Raw genomic sequence first — 22,312 nt, forward strand, 5'->3', positions numbered from 1 at the left:
AGATATGCCATTAATTGCAACTACAAAAAGTTTATCGGGCTTTGCCGGTGATTAAAATGGCAATGACTACACGCAAACTAGCATAAGTACAAAACATAACGAGATGTCGTATGTATATTTGTGTACTGTGCATCAGCTAAACATGTACAGTAATGATTAGGTAGTTGTTTGCCAACTCTGTAGCTCCCCCTGCTGTGAAGAAATTACAAAACAAACATGACACTGGTGGAAAATACACTAATAATCTAATAGAGGCTTACCATAAACATAGTGTACGGTGTACATTATTGGTTGTATTTAGTGACAAATTCATTGTTATTACTTATGGGGTTTTTTTTGCACTGAAAGGATATAATATTTGATATGCAACACCTTTAATGATCAATGATATTGTAAACAATTTGAAACACAGGACATGACATGACTATGTGATGACAGATGTCATCACATACTTGTTTACACACTTGGACATCATACTTGTTTGTTTTTGGCCTTACAGGGTATCGTGGGAAATCTGTCCAGTGGCAAGTCTGCCTTAGTCCACCGCTACTTGACCGGCACCTATGTGCAGGAGGAGTCTCCAGAAGGTAAGACAATCACGTAGAGAACGTGCAACAAGCAGCTTTAGGTGTTATTTACACTGCCTGCAGACTTCATTGGGTCCACCTGAATAGGAGCTATATTGTAAAGTATGCTGTGATGAACTTAACCTATTGCCGTGTCAATCAAAACTAAGCATTCATCATCTTTTTAAACAGTGGTGTCCAAAGTGCGGCTGAGGGGCCATTTGTAGTTTGAAGCCGCCACTTTGGGCAAGAGACAGGGTACACCCTGGACTGGTCGACAGCCAATCGCAGGGCGCATATTGATAACCATTCACTCACATTCATACCTATGGGCAATTTAGAGTCTCCAATTAACATAACATTCATATTTTTGGAATGTGAGAGGAAACAAGATTACCCGGATACAACCCACGCGTGGGGACTCCATGCAGACTCTACAAAGCTAGATTCAAACACAGGTCAACATTCTAACCACTAGGTCACAGTGCGGCCCTCGGAAAAAATATATATTAATGATAATCTTACCGTCTAATAATCTTTAAAATCCTATTTAGAGCTGTCTATATATTAAATAACACCCCGATAGTCATCTTTACACATATTACCCAATATAAAAAACATAAGCCATTTAAGACAAATAAAACTTGTGTTAGTGTATATTGCTATAAATGTGTTCCCTAGGGGAGCGGAGTGGCGGGCAGACAGGAAGTGGTGTTAGGGTTGCGTTTTAGCTAGGTGTGGGTTACGGCCGATAATTTAAATAAATGTCTGTTGTACCAGCGATCAAGTCCGGTCCTTCTGTGTCTGATTGAACATTGAAGTAGCATTACTGACATCTAGTGATGAGTGTAGAGTGTCTTGAATGCATCTTCTGAATGGAAAGCAAAATATTTCCAATGCAGGTCTTCTTTTCCTGCAAATTAAATGCAGATACATGAGTTCCTAAATCCAGAGCTGATGATGAATCTAATCATTTCGTCATCTTTCTTGCTTTGAGAATTGTGTCCCTTTTTTTATTGTCTTGGTTGTATGATATATTCGCCAGGTCCTCCATTTAACTTGATGTCAATTCATGTCAGTTAGCACTCCAAGTGCTTTGGATCTTTCCCTGCTTCCTCAAGTGTTGTGCCTTCTTGGCAATGTCAGCATGTTGGTGAACTTAACCATCATGTTGGGTGTGGTGTTGTTTCGACAGCCACATCTTTTGAATGTACAATGTTGGCAATTTGTTCCTCCGTTGAAGCGGCATCCATTTCCTCTGGTTCTTCTTTGTTCCTGACTGCCCTTGCATACGACCTGGATTTAATTTAGAGCCCCATCTAGATCGCATCGTTCATTCGAGCATTCTGATCCATTTCATCAATTGTGTTCTTCATTTGCTCACTGATTTTCTCTTTTACTTCATTATGTTCTTTAAGAGCAGCGCTTAAGGCAGCCGTATTATCCTGTAATACCTTGATTTCATTGCTCCATTCTCTGTTTTTCCCCCTTTAGGTGTCTCCCTCAGGTCGAAGTTGTGCCGCATTTTGTGTCGTATTATCCAAGATTTCCTGCCATGTGTTTACATGTTTTTTTTTGGTGGTGTCAGACATTTTGTTTAGCATTATTAATGCTCTCAGGCTTCTGCTAAACACTAATGAGCTTACTAAAGTTAATTTTGTATGTCTGATCATTACTACTCTAACTCATGCTTACAATAAATTCCCAAAGACTGTTGCCAATGTAATAGTAGCTCCTCCGATGCTGAATAAGACCACGTTTACTTGACAGTTGAAGCATATCAGTGACATCATAATGAGAATGGCGCCCTATGGCCCCTCTTCAACATCCTCAAAGATGCAGCAGATTCTAGAATTAATCACTTCAAATTGTTACACTTAAATTGAGCTTAGCTTTTTTTCCTGCACCAAGAAAGACATCCTGATGTGATTTGTCATTATTGGTGCCCGAAATGCCACCTCACTTTCCTCTATCAACAATACATTTCTCATTAGGAAGCATATTCCACTGCACTAGCGTTATTCTCGAGATTAAAAAAATGCTAATATATACGTACAGTGCATGGGAAAAGCAAAGAAACAAAACATTGCACCGGGGTGTGTTGCCACGGCAACAGTGCACAGACTGAGCTCGGTCAGATTAAGAGTCTGTGTCAAGGTCTGAGCATCCGTGTGAGCACATCCAACCTCAGTTGGCCGTGAGGTGACCACCTCTTTTTTTTTTTCTTGTTTAATTTGAGCTCCATTGTAACGCAACAGAACCTGTAAGACAACAGCGTCCCTGGGTGATTATGCAACCCATGAATCCATATAGTCTCAGTGTTGGCTTCTATTGAATTCCTCCCATGCCATCCTCCATCTTTCATTCTCTATTAGATCCAACAGACACTCTCTATCGCAGTCCATTTGTCAGACTTGTCAAAAGCTCTATGAAAGAGGCGTCGACTGCTTGGGTGCGTGGATCTGTGGCTGTTACACAACCATCACTCAGGCTGAGAGAATCTCACGCTTGCTAAGCAGTGCTGGAGTGGACTTATCAGGGTGGGAGTGTGGCTCAAGTGGACACGTTTTATTTTCCAAGATGGTGAACTGTGTCCACCTTTTTGAAAGAATGGAGGCGTTTACGCTAGATGCTTGATTATGCAATGAACTAGGTTTGAAACTATTTCTTCCCAAAGGAAATAATGAAATGAGAAATAAATGTGGTCAAACTGTTGCCACCATCGACATTGTAAACTGTCATACAATTTAAAAAATACAGTGCATCCGGAAAGTATTCACAGCGCTTCACTTTTTCTACATTTTACAGCCTCATTCCAAACTGAATTAAATTAATCTCTTACCTCAAAATTCTACACAAAATACTCCATTATGACAATGTGAAAAAAGTTTTTTTTGACATGTTTTGAATTTATTAAAAATAGAAAACAAAAAAATCACATTTACATAAGTATTCACAGCCTTTGCCATGAAGCTCAAAATTGAGCTCAGGTGCATCTTTTTTCCACTGATCATCCTTGAGATCTTCCAGAAGGACAACCATCTCTGCTGCAATCCACCAATCAGGCCTGTATGGTAGAGTGGCCAAACAAAAGCCATCAGACCAGAGAATTTTGTTTCTCATGGTCTGAGAGTCATTCAGGTGCTTTTTGGCAAATTCCAGACGGGCTGCCATGTTCCTTTTACTAAGGAGTGGCTTTCGTCTGGCCACTCTACCATACAGGCCTGATTGGTGGATTGCTGCAGAGATGGTTGTCCTTCTGGAATGCTCTCCTTTCTCCACAGAGGAACGCTGGAGCTCTGACCTTGGTCACCTCCCTGACTAAGGCCCTTCTTCCCCGATCGCTCAGTTTAGAAGGCCGGCCAGCTCTAGGAAGAGTCCTGGTGGTTCCAAACGTCTTCCACTTACGAATAATGGAGGCCACTGTGCTCATTGGGACCTTCAAAGCAGCAGAATTTTTTCTGTATCCTTCCCCAGATTTGTGCCTCAAGACAATCCTGTCTTGCAGGTCTACAGACAGTTCTTTTGACTTCATGCTTGGTGTTTGTGCTCTGACATGCACAGTCAACTGTGGGACCTTATATAGACAGTTATTATATTTCCAAATCATGTCCAATCAACTGAATTTACTGCAGGTGGACTCCAATTAAGCTGTAGAAAGATCTCAAGGATGATCAGTGGAAAAAAGATGCACCTGAGCTCAATTTTGAGCTTCATGGCAAAGGCTGTGAATACTTATGTAAATGTGATTTTTTTGTTTTCTATTTTTAATAAATTCAAAACATGTCAAAAAAAACTTTTTTCACATTGTCATAATGGAGTATTTTGTGTAGAATTTTGAGGTAAGAGATTAATTTAATACAGTTTGGAATGAGGCTGTAACATGACAAAATGTAGAAAAAGTGAAGCGCTGTGAATACTTTCCGGATGCACTGTACATTTACCATTTAACAATGAATATTACAGATAAATTAAAGTAAAAGAAAGTAATATGTTTTATCTTACAACAGTGCTGGACTCTTGTTGAAGCTGTTTTTTGATAATAATGATGCATACATGGCAGTGGTTTAAACTGTGAAAGGATAAGACTTAAAGGAGTATTCCCTTCCTTGTACCAGAGTTGTATCATCTATCATCTTTATTACGACCAAGACGTCTCGTAATGTCGTCTTATGAAATATCCCCATCTCCCTGCACCCCGGCATACACTCGCTCCCTTTTTTTGATTCATGTCCTAATCGAGTCCCTTTTTTTTTTTTTTAATCGACTACTTTATTCAATTTTGCGAAACTACTCTCATATAAGGCAAGCATTTCCTTCTTCTTAGGCACGTCAGCCTCCTCGCAGTGCTCTGGTTTACTTATTCTCTTTTTTAATCTCCACAGGATGGCAATCCACTCCAATGACATGTGAGATCGGCTCGACTTTGTGTGTTCTCTCCCATGGGTGCCGTCTTTATCTGCAGCCAGCCTGGCTTAGCTTGCAGTCAGGAATAATAATATGCATTTTATATTTCATGAGACGTGGAATGAAGGAAGTGGAGACGCTGACCTCAGGCGTCCACTTCAGCACAATCTAATGAGATCCAATATGAGAGAATTCTGCATGTTGGAAACTAAAGACAGTGCCTAACCATATGTTTATTCGTGCTTGGAGTCATATTTTGAATGACTCGAGATATACAATACAATATTACCTAAAAAAGCATTGACTGCCTGTCAAGTGTATTCCAATTCCAGACCCAAAGGGGGCATTATAACCCCCAAGCTGTAAGCTCTTGAATAACTTATAAAATAAGTTGGTTTTTTTTGGGACGGTGGTTAGAACTTGGGCCACACAGTCAAGATATCGGGCAGACCTGGGTTCGAATCTCCGCATGTGGAGTTTGCATGTTCTCTCCGTGCATGCGTGGGTTTTTCCGGGTACTCCGGTTTCCTCCCACATTCCAAAAACATGCTAGGTTAATTGGCGAATCCAAATTGTCCATATGAATGTGGTATGAATGTGAGTGTGAATGTTTGTTTGTCTATATGTGCCATGTGATTGGCTGGTGAACAGTCCAGGGTGTACCCCGCCTCTTGCCCGAAGACAGCTGGGATAGGCTCCAGCATACCGGCAATCCTAGTGAGGATAGAGGGCATAGAAAATGATGGATAGATAGTTTCTTGGAAAAGTACTACTCCAATACTACAATGCAACTACTAAGCTAATTGTATGTAGCAGTTTAAAAAGTCCATTACTGCCACCTGCAGGACCAGAGTGGAACCATGGGCAGAATTTGGGATATTAGGTTGTTGCAGTGCGTCAATGTCTCGCTGTCTCGGTGAGCAGAGTGTAGCTCAGGTGCTGAAGCGTCACGGGCTGATGAGCGTGGATGTCAGGGAACTTGTGTGCCATTGCGGTGACTTTGTCGCTTCAGCGCCTCTCACAGCAGCTGTGCATTAGACACGCTAAATTGCAATTCCTTGCCCACGTAATTGGCTCCAGAGAGACCCGGCTTTCTGTTGTGACGGCACTTGGGAGGAGCTTCACTTCAACTTGTAGCCCCAAACTTTTTTATGAGGTCATGCTGCGTTGCGATATTGAGTTACTGTATCTCTCTCTCTCACACACATGCACACACACACACACACACACATTAATTTTTAAGGACTCAGGGAAGGAGATGTGTTGCCATTTTGCTACCTTGCTGCACCCCCACTAGTGTCTAGAAAATGATACTCCAAGCAGGTTTTCTGAAATGAAGTGTGGAGGCTCACTTTAATGATCTTTGCCTCCGCTAAGGCGATAATGTTTTCATCTCCAGGGGCTGTCTGTCTGTGAGCAACTTCCTGTATACACTATAAAATATAAAACAGTTTGTGTCATAATTCATATTTTTGAAGTCAACCTGTGCAATTTTGTGTTATTTTACTGTATTTAATTTAATTTAATTTGACTTTATTGACTCAAGTTGAAGGTTAACTTTAAATAACAAACTACAATACAAAATGAAACAATTACAAAACATCTGTATTGTTTGTTCTCTGAAATCAATGGTTAACATATAATGATATTTATTAGGTTAATCAGTACCATGGGATTTCATTTCTTGCTTAAGAATCTTTCATTTTCTTAAAACTAAATTTGTTTTACATGCTAAAAAAAATACATTTATTTTGTGCTGCCTTTAATTTTGAATAATTACCAAACATTAACACTTCAATAGATTTAATATGAGTTGGATATTAATTGTTTTTCATGCTACTGTAGCATACAATAGAGAAACATTGTGGTTGTGTCGTAGTTGAGTGATTAAGCCTTTTTAGAGTATAACATGCTGAATAAAAGTGTCTTCTCCTCAGGTGGGCGCTTCAAGAAAGAAATTGTGGTGGACGGACAAAGCTACCTTCTGCTAATCAGAGATGAAGGAGGGCCTCCAGAGTTACAGGTGAGTTGATGCCTACAGAGTGTAGTAAGATACACACCATTACCCCTTGCTGTTCTTTTTTGTTCTTTTTCCCTCCGACGTGCAATGAAAGGTCAGGTCGGCTCAGTGAACAGACCTATTTAAGACATATTTACAGCCAAACACAAGATGGCAGCTGACCGTTTTTTTTTATTAGTGTGAGAAATAGAAAATAATGGAAACACATGATCGATCACAAGCTTTGATATTCAGATTTTCCCGCAGAAAGATCTAATTAAGGAAGGTCTTCTCTGTAATTCCACTTCATGCTGAGACAAAGAAACTCTCAACCTCTTTTAATCCGAAATGATCTATTTTTAATCTGTTAAGATGCACCAAAGCATTTTCCATTTGATATTTCATATTTATTGATGCATTTGCATTTCTGCAGCCTTTTTGCAATGTTGCACACACACACTAATGTGCAGCGACCTACTTTATTATACCGGCGGGTGGTAAATATACACGCGAATGCGGCACATTTCATTTCGTGCATGATATATTGCATCTGCCCAGGTGATAACAGCAACAGGAAGAATGCAGCAAAAATATATGTGTTGTGAGTTGGTTGAAAAATTGGCATTGTACTTTCATTTTTGACAACAACTGTATCAGAGAAATGGATGTAAATATATACATATGTAAATGATGAAACATACATTAACATTAGACACTATTGTTGCCAAAGGCGAAATCAACATGAACATCACCTTCCTGTTTTGCCAAGAGTTATTTCTTGACTTCAGTAGTGTTTCACATCTCTGCTTGAAACACTCACGGCTGTAAAAGAACAACAAATGGAGCCAAATGAGGTTACAAGTGGCATAATTTGATAAAGAAGGTGAGACACACTATTGGATAGAAAAATGAATGATATGCCTTTATTCGTCCCTCAGTGGGGAAATTTGCATAACTCATGACAAAACACATAGGTGGTGTCCGTGTTGATCTCGCTGCCAAATCATGTCTTTGTCAACAATCACATATTCAATCAAGTTAAAAGTCACTGTATTTAATCATTTTTACCTTTCATTCATCAGTTATATGCATTTAGAATTGTTTTATATATTTCACATGTGAAATCTACTTCATCTATTTTAGCCGTTATATATGCTCCAATATACCCCAACCCACCTACCCTCAACTCCCAAAATACATTAAGATTTGGGAAATGACAACAATCAACAATTTTTTGGTTTTTCTTATATCCATGTTGCAAATATGTTTGGATGGATGGTATTTCTCTGTTTAGAAAAAAAATCCTCTAGATTAATCCATCATTGTATTCTGTTTACGGTTGTTTACACTCAGCTATCACTGCATTTGATGTGTTGTCGTCTTGTATTTATTTGTGTATGTTGTACGCAACCGGATGTGACGTCTACGACTGCAGGAAGCGCATATGCGCATGCGCTACGTTTTTTTTTCTGTTTTTGTTTTTACACGTAACTCAGTCTGGGTGAATAACGACGATAGAAACATGCTAACCAAGTCTTTTAACAAGATGCAGTAATAAATTAACACTCCGATATATTACATATATGAAATATAGTTATTGACATTAATGTTAATACATTTTAACTACCACCAAAGCATGTGACGTCTCAAAAGCGCTCTCGTAAAATTAGCAAGAGGCGGACGTGAGGTACGTCTCGCGCACGCACAGAACGGTTCTCACCTTGCATGATGTATTTCATTCGCCAAGGTGGTAACAATAATTTTGACTTTCATATTCATACAACATATTCACATAGCAAGTTGGACTGCATCATGCTCATTTGTATTTCAAAATTTTGCCCCTTCAAAATAGTTAGTACCTTATGATACAGTTCAGATCACCTCGTAACACTTGATGGCGATGGGGCTGTTTTCATTTCGCTATGTTCCATCAAAAAAGGACGTTGGATGTTGCTAATAGCAGTATTGAGTATTGAGTTGATTGCAACTGAACTGTTGATGGTGTCTCAGAAGATGTTTCGCCTATCATTCAAGCCGGCTTCATCAGTTCATGCTCACGATTCAGTGTTTCTCATGCGATCATTTATTTGTGGCTGCCCGCCCATAATTAGTTTTGACCGACACAAATCGATTCCGTGCTACCCGTTAAAATGATCTGTTTGTGTGGAATGTTTTATTTTGTAACCTTTTACTTGGAAGTGTAATTGTTAGTCCTCCTAAGCATGGTGGAACACCGAATGCGCATGCGTCACGGCCAATTAAGCAAATTACAATAAGCAAATGACAATAAACTATCAGCTGGATGAATGACAATATTCACAGGCTACCCCTCTCTCCTCTCTCTCTCTCTCTCGCTCTCTCGCTCTCTCTCTCTCTTTCTCTTTATATATATATATATATATATGTATATATATATATATTTACACATGCATATAAAACATTCTGCTGACTGCTGAGTTGCTTCCTCTTTCACAAATGGTGCCACACTGCCCTCTTGTGGTTATAACTGAAGCATGCAGTCCAAAGATGCCATGCTGTCTGTTCCACAATATTGCCACAATATTAGGAACATCTACACAATCAAAAACAACAAAAAAGCAAATGTTGCTTCAGTGTTCATCATTGGCATCTCTACCCTCAGTTTGCAGCCTGGGTGGATGCGGTGGTCTTCGTATTCAGCCTGGAGGACGAAATCAGCTTCCAGACAGTCTACAACTACTTCCTGCGTCTGTCCAGCTACAGAAACACAGCCGAGGTGCCCATGGTCCTTGTCGGGACACAAGGTGTGTTGTGTGTAGGCACTAAAACATGCTCCACTCAAAGAAATATTAACAATGCACTCATTTGTCCTTACCTTTTTTTAAATTTTGTTTTCTCCTAGATGCAATCAGCGCCGCCAACCCCAGAGTGATCGATGACTCGCGGGCCAGAAAGTTGTCCAATGACCTAAAACGCAGCACGTACTATGAGACCTGCTCCACCTACGGTCTCAACGTGGAAAGAGTCTTTCAGGACGGTAAGAGGAATGCCATTGTTGTACTTGACCATGATAACCATGATGGTTAGCATACGGCGTGTGTGTTGTCGTCATCCCCACAAATGTTGAAGTGGATTTCAGTCTGGGCTCTGGCTGTGGCGTTCTAAAACTCTCACCTTCTATAAGGTGAAAGCCCCCAGTAGCTTTTGAGGTTGAAGTTTTTTAAACAATATTGATAGTTGTTTTGGTAATGCACATCAAGTTGTACACCACACTGCAAAATATCTTATAAAAAAACATCAAATGTCAGCAGCTTCTGCCCTGAATCCATAATGAAGTCATCATTTATTGAAAGCTCCTCACAATATCAAACACACCCTTGGCTTTTCATGTGGTCGACAGGCTCCTTGTCTTTTTCTTACTTGCGTTTAATTGCTTCCCGAAGCCCAGTCGGAGCTGATTAAAGGAGCTGAAGTCACTCCGACCCCAGCATACTGGTCCTGCCTGTCGGCACCACTTTGGATCTCCCCGGAGCGTCCGCCGCTCCCTTGATTAAATAAGGAGCTGTCGCATTTTTAACATGGCGGTGAATGAAAATTTGTTGTGTTTCTTTTTCTTCTTCTGGTGATGTGAAGGCCACCTTGGAGTGAATGAAGTTAACTCACTGAGCAATTTCAACTCTTATATAAGCGTTTTAGATGAGATTCAGATGGCGCTATATTGCCATATAATATTTAAACACTCCCAAGATGGTGTACGCAGATAAAGTAATAAGATAAACGTCAGAGAAGTAATCAAACCAAGCCATTATAAATAGTCACTAGCGTGGAAAAAAATTTTGTAATTTAATTGTCACACATTGCATAACTGATTTTATTTGATTGTGGATCGTGGCAAAGTTAATTTGTGACATTGCTGTCACAAATGGACAAAAATTCTCACAGACACACTATCCTACCTAGACACATGGAAGCTAGTTTAGCTCCAAAGGCAATATTTGCTTCTATTTCCACTTCCTGTTAGTGTAGTGTGTCCAGGTATTCAAGTGTCTTGGGTGCTCACCATGTAATAATAATGAAAATATTCTCTTCTTGTCCTCCAGTGGCCCAGAAGGTTGTGGCCATGAGGAAAAAGCAGCAGCTCTCCATTGGCCCGTGCAAATCTCTGCCTAACTCGCCCAGCCACTCGTCCGTTCCGGCTGCATCCATCCCTTCTGTTCACATCAACCAGGTAGAATCCTTCTACCACAACATGCGTGTCGTCTCATGTAGTACAATATGGATTTTGACGGAAGTGTTATGGGAATATAGGAATACAATATCAGTGGGTGTCCACATTGCCACTTTGTGGCACTTGCTTGTTTTTTATTGGCCCACGGGAAGAAGGGTTCACATTCAAAGCAGTAAAATATCACCATTTTGGTGTTAAGGTGGAAATTGGAGAAAGTGTTTTTTTTATATTCTTTTTACACTTTATGTATGTACGTATGTGAAGCTCATCTGCAATATAAGTCACCCTTACGAGAGACTTTGTAATGATTTATTCATTAGTTTGTTTTTGAAAAACCACGACACTTCCTGTTAAAGCCTGCATTTTTCCTGCATTTATGCCACATCACTGTTCTGTATAAATGCAGCCAACACTGAATTAGGGGTGTGTGTATGGAATTATTGGCTACTTTGGGGTTCCGGTCAGAGAACACAACACTATCAGATGGACTCATCAACTTTAATTGTGAATTTTGAAGTCTACTCAGGGTGCATTACTTCAAATTAACTTAAAGTCTCCATCTCATATGCATATAAACTGAATATTAACTCATTCAATCCCAGACATTTTTGAAGATTTTGACTCACAAAATATTGTGTCCTAAGGCTATATACCAAAAGAAAGGTTAGACTCTCATCTTTCATTAGAAAAAAAGTTTATACTTTTTCCCTTCTTTAGTAATCAGGAATAGAACATAGGTAAGTTTCAGCAAAATATAAGTTCTATGGGCGTGCCTGGGTAGAAGCTGGTAGCTGTACAAGCTGAGTGTGACCAATCACAGCAGAGTGGGCATGCCTGGAGGCAGGCCGTGGGTGGAATAACAGACCATTTTGGAAATCCAAGGAAATGCAGCTGGATTAGGTGCAGATTCTGGAAGATCTAGAAAGGTTACTGTGCGTGTTATGTGTAGTTGCTCTATAGGAGTCCCCAACTCAATACAAAGGGCCGAAAATGAGCATAATAGATCCCCTTGAATGAATGCCGAATTACTGATGCAGCCATTTTGCTTTTGTAACATTTTACAGTTAACGGTGGTTAACTTATTTTTACACTTATATGAAAATTAAGAATGTTACTTAAAACATCACCAGTACATAAAAATTATGCTTAGGGTGGTCACAGTTTGACACTGGAACAGATTTCCATTTCCATTGCTACTTTTGGGAATGTTCTTTTCCAAATCCAAACAAATTGGGACTGGATCTGAAGAGATCCATGGTGTTGTTGTATAATCACAGCTAAAATTGTACTTAAATTGACCTACTGTCTTCCTCACATCCTCTTCTCCTTTTTCATCTGATGATGCCCTTTTTACCTCCCACCTCCTCCTCCTCATCATCATCTTTCTCCTCCCCCTCTCCTTCCTCCATAAGGCGGCCAACGGTGGGTGCGCATTCAGCGACTACTCCTCCTCCGTCCCGTCCACCCCCAGCATAAGCCAGCGGGAGATGCGCATCGAGACCATCGCTGCCTCCAACACACCCACGCCCATTCGAAAGCAGTCCAAGCGCCGCTCCAACATTTTCACAGTAAGTATGCGACAGCTGATGCAAAGCAACACCCACTCGCACTACTGAGGAGGGCTTGGCACACTTTTGTCCACCGGAGGGAGACAAAGAGAGGGAGCTGGGGTAATTTACAAAAAAAATGCACCCGAGCCACCTTTCCTGTTTCCTATAGGCAGGCTCGCACAGCACAATGGGCAACGGAGAAATCATTATTTTAGATCCCTTAAGAAAGCAAATAACGAAGATTAACACTGTGGAAATTTTTCTTGTCCTTTTTTTTTCTCTAATTGGATGTAGTGAGTGGATGAGGTTTCTCACGGAACCCCTGACGACGAAGGCCCCCCCTGCGCTGTCCAAATCTTTCACCTCCACTCCCCCTCTTGTTTCAACTGGACCCACCCCCCATACTGTATCACGTACAGATAAATAAGCCAGAGCATCAACATACGCTCTGATTAGAATAACCCCCGCCCCTGACCTCCATCCTCGGCACCGTCTGCCCACTCTTGCACTCCCCAACCCCCACCCCCTCCCGTCCGTGTCATGTTGCCCTTTGCTTTAACTGGCAACCTGTGGCGTGCACTAACTGCTCTACAATTCCTTAACTTGTCTTTTTTAATTGTCATCGCCTTCTGGCTGCACTCCTTCCTCCTCTTTCTCCCTCCTGCGCCCTTCTTCTCCTCGTTGTCTCACCTTGTCTTAAATCTGCCTCTTTAAGCTGAAAAATGTGCCTTATATGGTAAAAGGGATGCTTTATCCTTGACATGCAGTTATATTGAAGCACATTTGCACAAGTCAACATATGTGAAAATGATTAGGATGAAGCAGATCTTAATTAATCCTACCACTTCTCCATGTGGCAGCAATTATTGATAGTTTGTTCACTTCCTGTGTTTAACTTGTATTAGGTTACCATTTTCTTAAATGACATTGAAATTAAAATTCAGTCAATATTGAATTTCATGTATAATTCTTCTGAGCTTCATGAGGCAGAGCTCACACTGTCAGGACAAAAAAAAAGTTTTCAAAAATTGCACTCGTAAGGGTATAAAGTTTTGGCATTGGCAGAGAAGTATACCTTTTTCTACCTGTTTGTGCCTGAAAATGAACAAAAAGTTATAGTGCCATGATTAGTCCCACCAGCAAATTAATGTTCAGTCATGTAAAAGTCAGTAAAAACAATTCCATGTCAACGTATTATATAAATAGTCTTATGATGAGCTCGGTTGACAACGGTATTTGGAGACACGGCATATAGTTATTCATTGCTCTGTATGAGTTACATGACAAAGTAAGTTGGAGGATTACGTTGTTTATTAGGAGTGATTTTATATTGTTCCAATCCCCACATTGTGAAAACCTGCCAGTGTATGTGCATGGATGAGAGTGTTTGGATTCCCCCGAAAATTTGGCTTTATTGCTGGTTGTGTGTATTTTTGTACTTTGGATACTGCGTTACCATGGTTGTTATATATTTGAAATCAAATTAATATGCAGACTTGAATCATTGTGATCGCAAGCTCAGGTTCAATTTCAATTTCGGGTTCATTTCCAGCTAAAAGATACCCATCCTGGGTAGGATTATTAGCTCAACTGCGAGATAATGTATAGTTGTAGAAGCGCCACAAAGACTATAGTTATAAAGAAGGACAGTCCGTATCAATTAAATAGATGGAATAGAAATTTGTCCAAAAATGGCTGTACCCCTTATTTATGACAGTGTAGACAAGGTGAGACGGCTTCTTTTCCTGCTTCCTGTCTCTTCTTCAACCTGTCCCCCAACTGCTGTCCTGTCCTCTACCTTGTCTTTATCCTCTTTACTGCCTTCACCATGTGACCCAAAGGCTGCTGTGGGAGCCTGGCGGCCTCCAAGCAGTCCAGGCTGTGTGCTATAGCTCCCTTTTTTTTGTTGTCTTCCCCCTCCATCCCGACTTCCCCTCCCTGTCCCACCCCCTCCCTTGCTAGGTAGTGACTAACCATGTCCACCAGAGAAATGTGCCTCTCCCCGTCCGCATCATGGAGATGCCGAAGCACGCCACCTACCCGGTGTGGGTGCCGGAGTGGCAGGCCGAGCGGGAGTTTCAGCTCATGACCTTCTGAGGAGCAGCGATGGGGGGAATGGGAGGAAAAGGAGGAGGAGGAGGGTGGTATACAGTTAACAGGGTGACACATACAGCTTTCATGGAGTGAATATTCCCGGTAACATCATAACCGTTTGCTTACTTACAAAACCGGACTGTCCAAATGTAATGTTCCATCACCACCAGCCTCTTGTAAGTAGCCATGTTGTTTTGTGGTGGAGAGATTGGACGGATGCGAATACGCTTTAGAACTACGTTGGCGTTGGGAGTGGCTTTCAGGCTGCGTTCACACTTGTGGTTTGGTTCTCTGGTCCAGACCAGAAATGTAAAATAATATATATACCTATACCTGATGCGTGCTTTGGTGTGGTTCACCGAGCATCCGCATTGGTATTTTTGTGATGGGACCAAAGATTGCACAGTAAAGAACATAAATGCATAAACTAAGGACTTGTTTGGGAAGCTTTCATCACATATTACGAATTATTCCAAACTAAAATGCCGTCTCTGTTACCTTGGTTATTTTTATATTCTGATGTATTTATCAGCTTAGAGTTCACAAAAAGCCTCTAAAATATACTTTTAAAGAACATACTACGTGATATAACTCAAATACTCCAAACCTGGTTGAATACATAGCTTATTTTTATATTCTGGTATATTTACTATCACAGATTTTACAAAAAGCTTCTAAAATATACTTTTAAATCGCACTGTTTCACATACACAGAGGGCAAGAGCAGAGAGACGATAATTCCAAAGCCTTTTCTTTTACATATTTGTCATTTCTTTGCTTTTTGCTGCTGACACTGGTTCTTGATTTTGGTGAGTGTAGCGTTCACATGTGAGCTCAAATAAATGAAACTGCACCAGAGTTCACTTGCAAGCGGACGGAGACCCATCTCTTAAACGGTCTCGGTACGCTTGTTTTCTAAATGGACTGTACTAGCAGAAAAAAATGTTCCAGTTTCTTTTCACAGAACCAAACATAACGAGTGTGAACGCACCTAAGTTGAAAAACGCGACAACCGTCTTTATTCACGAGTCTTTTCACTGCCCTCACTACATCGTCCAGCGTTATGGATCATAGCTGTTCACACATTTTTCTTCCAAGTGCTTCCATTATCAAGAACTTTTAATACATTCGCTTTCTTTAGTTGCTTTTTTCTTGGTGTTGAAAAGCACATTAATCTATCAGAGTTCAAACGGTCCAGTATTCATCCGATCCACTTATTAGTGTTTTGCCATTCCCATATTTTTCAATCCAAATTTTCCGTAATACCCGGGCTCGGCGGCACTTTCACAATTAGACGCTGTTTTTTGTCGATATTTGCAGATTTGTGCTTCTGTTTTCAACTTTTCTTCAACTAAAAGGGCTTTCCAACTCTTTCCCAATTAGAAGAGCGTGACAAAAAAAATAGCGAAGAGATCATCGGTGATGTGTTAGAACTTGCAATATGAGGAGAGACAGACTGTAGGGACTCTTCTGGAAATGTCCCTATACACATAACGCCCCCCCCGCCATTTTGAAAAACACGCACCGCACAGTCAAGTTGGAACTGTCATTCCCAAAGGACACACCTCTTTTACATCACAAGTCCCTCTTTTACATCACACTGCCTTTTTGCCATAAGCGAGGACTCAAGGACTCGAGGTGCCACGTTCTTCTTCTTCGTACTTTTTTCCTTCCTTTATTTCTTTCTTTCTTTTTTGTTTTTTGACAGCGTTTTCAATGCAAGTCTGTGAGTTAGACTATAGCGCAGCTTTCTGGGTGGTTTTTATGAAGGCCTTCATAAAGTCTAGACTAAATATGAGAGCATAGAGGTGAGCGGGGGCGAGGGGGAGGTTGCACCGACCTGTATGAATGTATTTATTTGACATTTTATTTATTATTATTGATTTAGCAGCTGTTCTCCTTCTCTTAGCCATTCCTTTTCATTTCCTTTCGTTTGCAAAGATTATGAACTCTTGGCTTTTCTATCATAAACCTACAGACTGGCTGTATATCTTGTATTGTATTTTATTTACAATGCTACTCAAACATATATAACAAGAATATATGACAAATAATGCCTTTTATTGTCCATCCTATACTTTGTGGGAACTTGCAAATGTTTGAGCTCAATCTGTTGAATCTTTTGAAGTGAAATTTGTGACTTTCTTTGTATGGTGTCTGTATAGAAGTTAAAACAAGTCCATCCTAATGGTAAAAAACAAAACAAAACAAAAATATTAATAAAATGTTGGAAAAAAAAAAGATTTAAAGAGTACTTGAAGTCTCCCTTTCTTCATGGGTGACTGGACATTTGTCTGAGTGAGACCATACATGTCTGTCCTTACTCATCTTTTTATTTGTGTCGGGGTGGGAAGCTTTAACCAATATTTCATGAATATTTGATGCTTTTTTTCCTCCCCCCTTTACAGGAAATGTGTGATTACATGTGTCTCTTTGTAGGTGCTTGCAGGTCAAAGGAGGCAGCTGATGCTAACATGCACTAAAACTAATAATAACAACCATGTTCCTTTTTCTCCTTTTAACATGTTGGTGTATTTACTAAGCCCTGGTGCATGTATGCCTTATGTTAAAAGCAACATCCTACACTTTAGCAGGTCCACTATCAGGCCCAAGCTGCACCTCAAAACAGAAGCAAAAAGGATCACCAAAAGGGGTTTCAGGGCTGAGTCATGACTCAAATCTGTGGTCGTCCTCAGTGTTGAGATGTGTCTCTTGTGGTCTTGGTTTGGTCTCCTTTTCTGCACGTTGGTGTTACTGCTCTTTGTTACGCTGGTCTGCTTTTTTGTCTTGTTCATTTCCAGCTTCTTCTTCGTTCTGTTGATTTACTTTTATGTTGCGACTCTCTCCACTCCAGACACACACACACACACACACACACACACACTCACACACGCATGCACACACACTCACACAAACAAGCATATGTACACACACACATACACTGACATCAGCACAACCACAACAGCATGACCCGTGGTGCCTGATTGTGTTTTTCGTTCTCCCTTGCAGTCGCGGAAAGCCAGCGAACAAGCAAAGAGCGTTGAGAGTAAGACAGACAGCATAGGCAGTGGAAGGGCCATTCCTATTAAACAGGTGAGCATTTACACACACTCACTTTCCCACAATGCACATGGGTAAGTATAATGCCCCTTTTTCCTGTCCTTCTTGTTTCATCAAGTCAGGTTTTAATCTGCCCGCTAGATGGCAGCAGAGTATAGCTTATCAGGATAGAGTGGTGGATACCTTATTCATCTTCAAGGGATGAAGGGCTCAAATGCTACAGGTAATACAGGAATACACATTATTTTGCCCTTGTTTATCTGTATCTCTGACATTTATATAAATTGCACAAAAATATATATATAAATGTTTATGTACATGTTCACATAAGCTTTTGCAAATATGTTCGAGTTTAAATTGTAATACTTACATGATTATATTGTTATTACTGTGGTTCAATATTGCAGTTGTGGGCCGCATTATGGGTATGCTATTTGTGTGCAAACCAAACATTGCAAATTAGAAACAGCTGTCAGGATGTTGTCTATATTTTCGAAATAATAAATTGAAACAAATCATACATAGTAAGGCAGAATTTTAGTAATTTTTTTTTCTTTTAGTTTTAGTTTATTCCAAATATATGTAACAAAGTTACATTGATGTAAATCTAATATTTACACTTGCTCAATTGGACATGTCTGAAAAGGAGCAAGAAGAAACACAACATATTGAATGTAATTAATATAATACAAAGCAAATTATTAGTTTGTAACTGTTGATAGCAAATAATTCAAAAACACAAGTCATTTATTTTTATTGATTTTACTGAAACTTTTAGTATATTTTGATGAAGTATGTAAAAATATAAAATGTACTCCAATGTGATCTTTAGATGTTTTTTAGTTACATTTTTCAGCCTATGATCACTTGTTTATAGGGTTACATTGAATATTACACAAACAGCACTACATTGCAGTACTTTTAAAAGAGAGAGTCATAAAACATTTCCAAACTTCTTGGCTTCTCCTTCGTTGGTTTTTGTGGCTATTTCTTCCGGTCAGCGAAGCGGGCATCAAAAAAACAGGAATCCAAATCAAAATATTTGAACGATCCCGGGAGAAAAGCAATGCTAGTCACAGTGCCCATCGATTCTCGAGACACCTGGAAAACCAGAATAACCTGAAATGTTTACTCTTTAATGTAGGTCAACTTAAGCAATTACTTTTATTAAAAAGGATAGCCTACATTTTGTTTTGTTTTTCCTTTTCAGTGTGGCCCGAATCTTTTGGACACACCTTTTGATAATACCATCAGTGCTTTAATCACTGATTGAAAGTGTTTTGCTTGCACCAGGATGCATTTCACTCTAGCGGTGTGCACATTCCAGATGAGCAGGTTATCTTGCCTGTAAAGCCCTGCCATTGTTAAGCGACACATTATAGGGGCGCCACCTTTTTAAAGTCCAATTACCCTGTGAGTATCATGGCAACTTTTTGACAAGATAAGGCCCCTCCCCACCACCAAACCGCCACCACCTACCTAACAACCCTCCTCCTTAATTTCTTTATCTACAAAGGTTCTTTGAGAGGCGTGTTGAGAGGGGAAGTTGTGTGACTAACAGATCTGCAGGCCAGTCAAATGGACAGTCGGGGGGGGGGGGGATCAAAGTGTCAATTCGAGCTTAATTACCACTCACCCCCCCCTCCTTCTATCTGGGGGCCAAATTACACACGGCAGGCCGGCTCCCTCCTCCCTCCCATCTATAAAAATAGTTAGGAAGGATAACAATGGACTCACTGCTGAAGAGGCACCAACAGACACACACACACACACACGCACACATACACATGAAGGGTCGGCAGGGAGGAACAGTGAGCAGGGTGTCATGGTGTTCCTACAAAAGACATGATGTTATCTCCTCCGTGTCCATATGACACGTCTACAGTAAAGTGCACGTCAATGCATTCCCTGTTAAAGCAGTAATGTAAAGCAGGGGTGTCCAAAAAGTGAAATATATTAAAGAAACATAACAAAAACATCAAGTGACAAGCAAACTAGTGCATGTCTAATGATATGTGTCATTAATAATGAATTCATTTTATTTGTACAATATGCCAATAGCTGGTAAAAGTGAGCTTGTTGACATTGTGGACACCCCTGATATAAAGCGTTAAATTTATGACCAATGACAGAGCAAAAAGAAAAATGATTTTGCACGTTCAGCTAATGATTTTTGCATTATCATACTCGGTGTCTTTATTGATCCTCTTCACGGCCGCTGATGAATATTATGAAGCTGCGCTCTGATTGCATATATAGATTAGTGCATGCCCCAGTAAAAGCATGACATTTTTTTAGTGTAAAACACGAGCCGGGGGGCCGTCGCGGCAGCAGCATCATTTGCTTTATATGATTAGCTTGTTTACATTTACTTCTATTGACTGCAATGAGAAAAGGCAGGGCTGCTCGGCTGGCAGATGAGCTGAAGGACGTTGTCGTGCTTGTTTTAAGAACACACAATAAAAGTTGAAAAAAATTAAATGAAAATCAAGGCAACGTACTGGTGAGTGTATGTTTTTATACTAAAAAGTAATTAACTGTAAATTGTAAAATTAAACTACTTTTGACTTACTTTGTCATTACAATTAGTATTTTTAAGGGAAAATTCATACACTTTTCATTTATTTGGTATTAAATATAGCATTTTCCCCACAAACCCTAGTAGATGCTATATAACAGTTGTATAATAATAATACTGACATTTATAAAGAGTTTTTATCTCAACTGCTCCCACTCTATTTAATTTTGTTAGTTTGTCCACAAATTAATGCATGTCTGATTACTTTACTTTACTAATAAAAATTGAAATAAATATAAATGTATCCAACAAAAAAATAATAAAGTTGTGTAAAACCAGTTGGCCAAATTAAATTATATTGATGAATGACATATTAGAACTTTATTGCTTCATTTTGGAGTAAAGCGCCAATGAAGAAGTAGTCGAATTAAAGGTTGTGACTTCCAGTAGCCGGGACTCCCATAAAGTCAGGGTTGGGATTAGGATGATTGTCGGCAAACAGCCTGGTGCCCAGGTCACCGAGGGTCAGCCCTTCCTGATGTGTTAATCGGGATTAAAGTTTGGTCAAGCAAACACCCCCCTCCCTTGCACACACACCCCCAGAGGCCCTATAGCTGTAAAAGCACAAACACAGCGGTTTAATCCCCTAATTAAGCGGGCTCCTCCTCACCATTTAACCCCCAGAGAAGCCTGCTGGCCCTTGTGCTCTCTGCAGCGTTTGGTCACCTCCAGCCCAGGAACTGCATTGTTTACCAGTGGATTCACTCTGCAGATAAGGAAACCATCAGAGGACCTTAAACCACCCCCCCAACACCCACCCACATACCCTCCCCAGTTGATAAAGTTGAATAGAAAAAGGCGGCGCATGGGCTTTGAAGAGGGGCGATCACAGTCCTTAATCCGGGATTTAAGGGGTCTTCCAGAGTTCAACGTGTTATGTATATGAATGCAGGAGGGAGGTGTGAAGGTGCCCCAGGAACATGAAGGTTCACATGGTCACCACACTGAGATTTGCATCACTAAAGATGATAGTCAGTTGATTGGCAGGTTTATAGAGATCTAATATGTAATACACTGTAACAACATATTTGTCACTATAAGTCTTTGGTATGATTGCAGAGTCTGTTATCACAGGATTTTGGCGTAATTTAGTAGTTTGTAATTTATAAAGGAAGACAATAAAATGCATGCATTTACAACCAATTTCAGGGACTTAACCAGGTTAAGTTTGTAATAGTCAGCAGTTACTGGTAAATGATATATAGTTCCTGGTTACCACTTTATAAGAAAAAGTCACTGCTTCAAAACCACTACAATGATCCTTCATGTTATACCTGCTGTATGAGAGAAAGTGGAGGTCCCGTGTGGCCACTTCATTCGGAAGTGGGCCTCAATGTGTTGAAACCAGGCGTGTGTTGTGTGGCCAAACGATGGGCATGAATAACACCATAGCACCAACATGAGCTGTTATTATAGTACATAGCATCGGCCCATGTCTAGTTTATCACGTTTACTCAGAAATTAGAATATTGACATTGCTAAATTTGCAAACGTAATGCAACTGATGTACCATTTGCAGCAAAATGAAGTGTTGACTTCCTTACGGGTGGGGGATGTTGCCACTGACGGACCAGCGAGAACGTGAGAGTCAGTGGAGGACTTACAATATTAGTGCAGACCTGCCATGTATGAATTTGTGGAACTCACCATGCATTAGAAAATAATAGCACACTACTGGCCTAGCCTCATTTCTCCACAAACTTTTGAGGAAATCTATCATTTATCTATTAAATTAAGAATTAAACAGATGCACTGTAACTAGAGCCTTTTCAGTGCATCAGGTTGGCCATTTTTGTGGAATGTGTTTCCAAATCACCCGTAATATTCATGGACTAAAGCATTCTGGTTCCG

General features: G+C 40.2%; 1 protein-coding gene across 4 annotated transcripts in view; it reads left to right on the plus strand.

Moving 5' to 3' along the window:
• The window catches only part of agap3 (ArfGAP with GTPase domain, ankyrin repeat and PH domain 3), a 139,138-nt gene that overhangs the window by 71,178 nt on the left and 45,648 nt on the right, over positions 1-22,312 (plus strand). For 3 of the 4 annotated variants that reach the window (XM_058069016.2, XM_058069017.2, XM_058069015.2), the window contains exons 3-9: positions 500-587; positions 6,911-6,996; positions 9,614-9,755; positions 9,854-9,988; positions 11,052-11,179; positions 12,592-12,747; positions 17,833-17,916. In XM_058069016.2, coding sequence (XP_057924999.1) covers positions 500-587; positions 6,911-6,996; positions 9,614-9,755; positions 9,854-9,988; positions 11,052-11,179; positions 12,592-12,747; positions 17,833-17,916 — 819 coding nt within the window. Of the gene's footprint in view, positions 1-499; positions 588-6,910; positions 6,997-9,613; positions 9,756-9,853; positions 9,989-11,051; positions 11,180-12,591; positions 12,748-16,143; positions 17,813-17,832; positions 17,917-22,312 lie in introns of those variants that run through there. The other variant, XM_078791526.1, reaches the window with a different exon arrangement.

Source organism: Doryrhamphus excisus, linkage group LG6 (assembly GCF_037039965.1).
Source record: "Doryrhamphus excisus strain RoL-2023G ecotype Guam linkage group LG6, RoL_Dexc_Guam_v1.1, whole genome shotgun sequence".
In the NCBI taxonomy this organism is placed as follows: Eukaryota; Metazoa; Chordata; class Actinopteri; order Syngnathiformes; family Syngnathidae; genus Doryrhamphus; species Doryrhamphus excisus.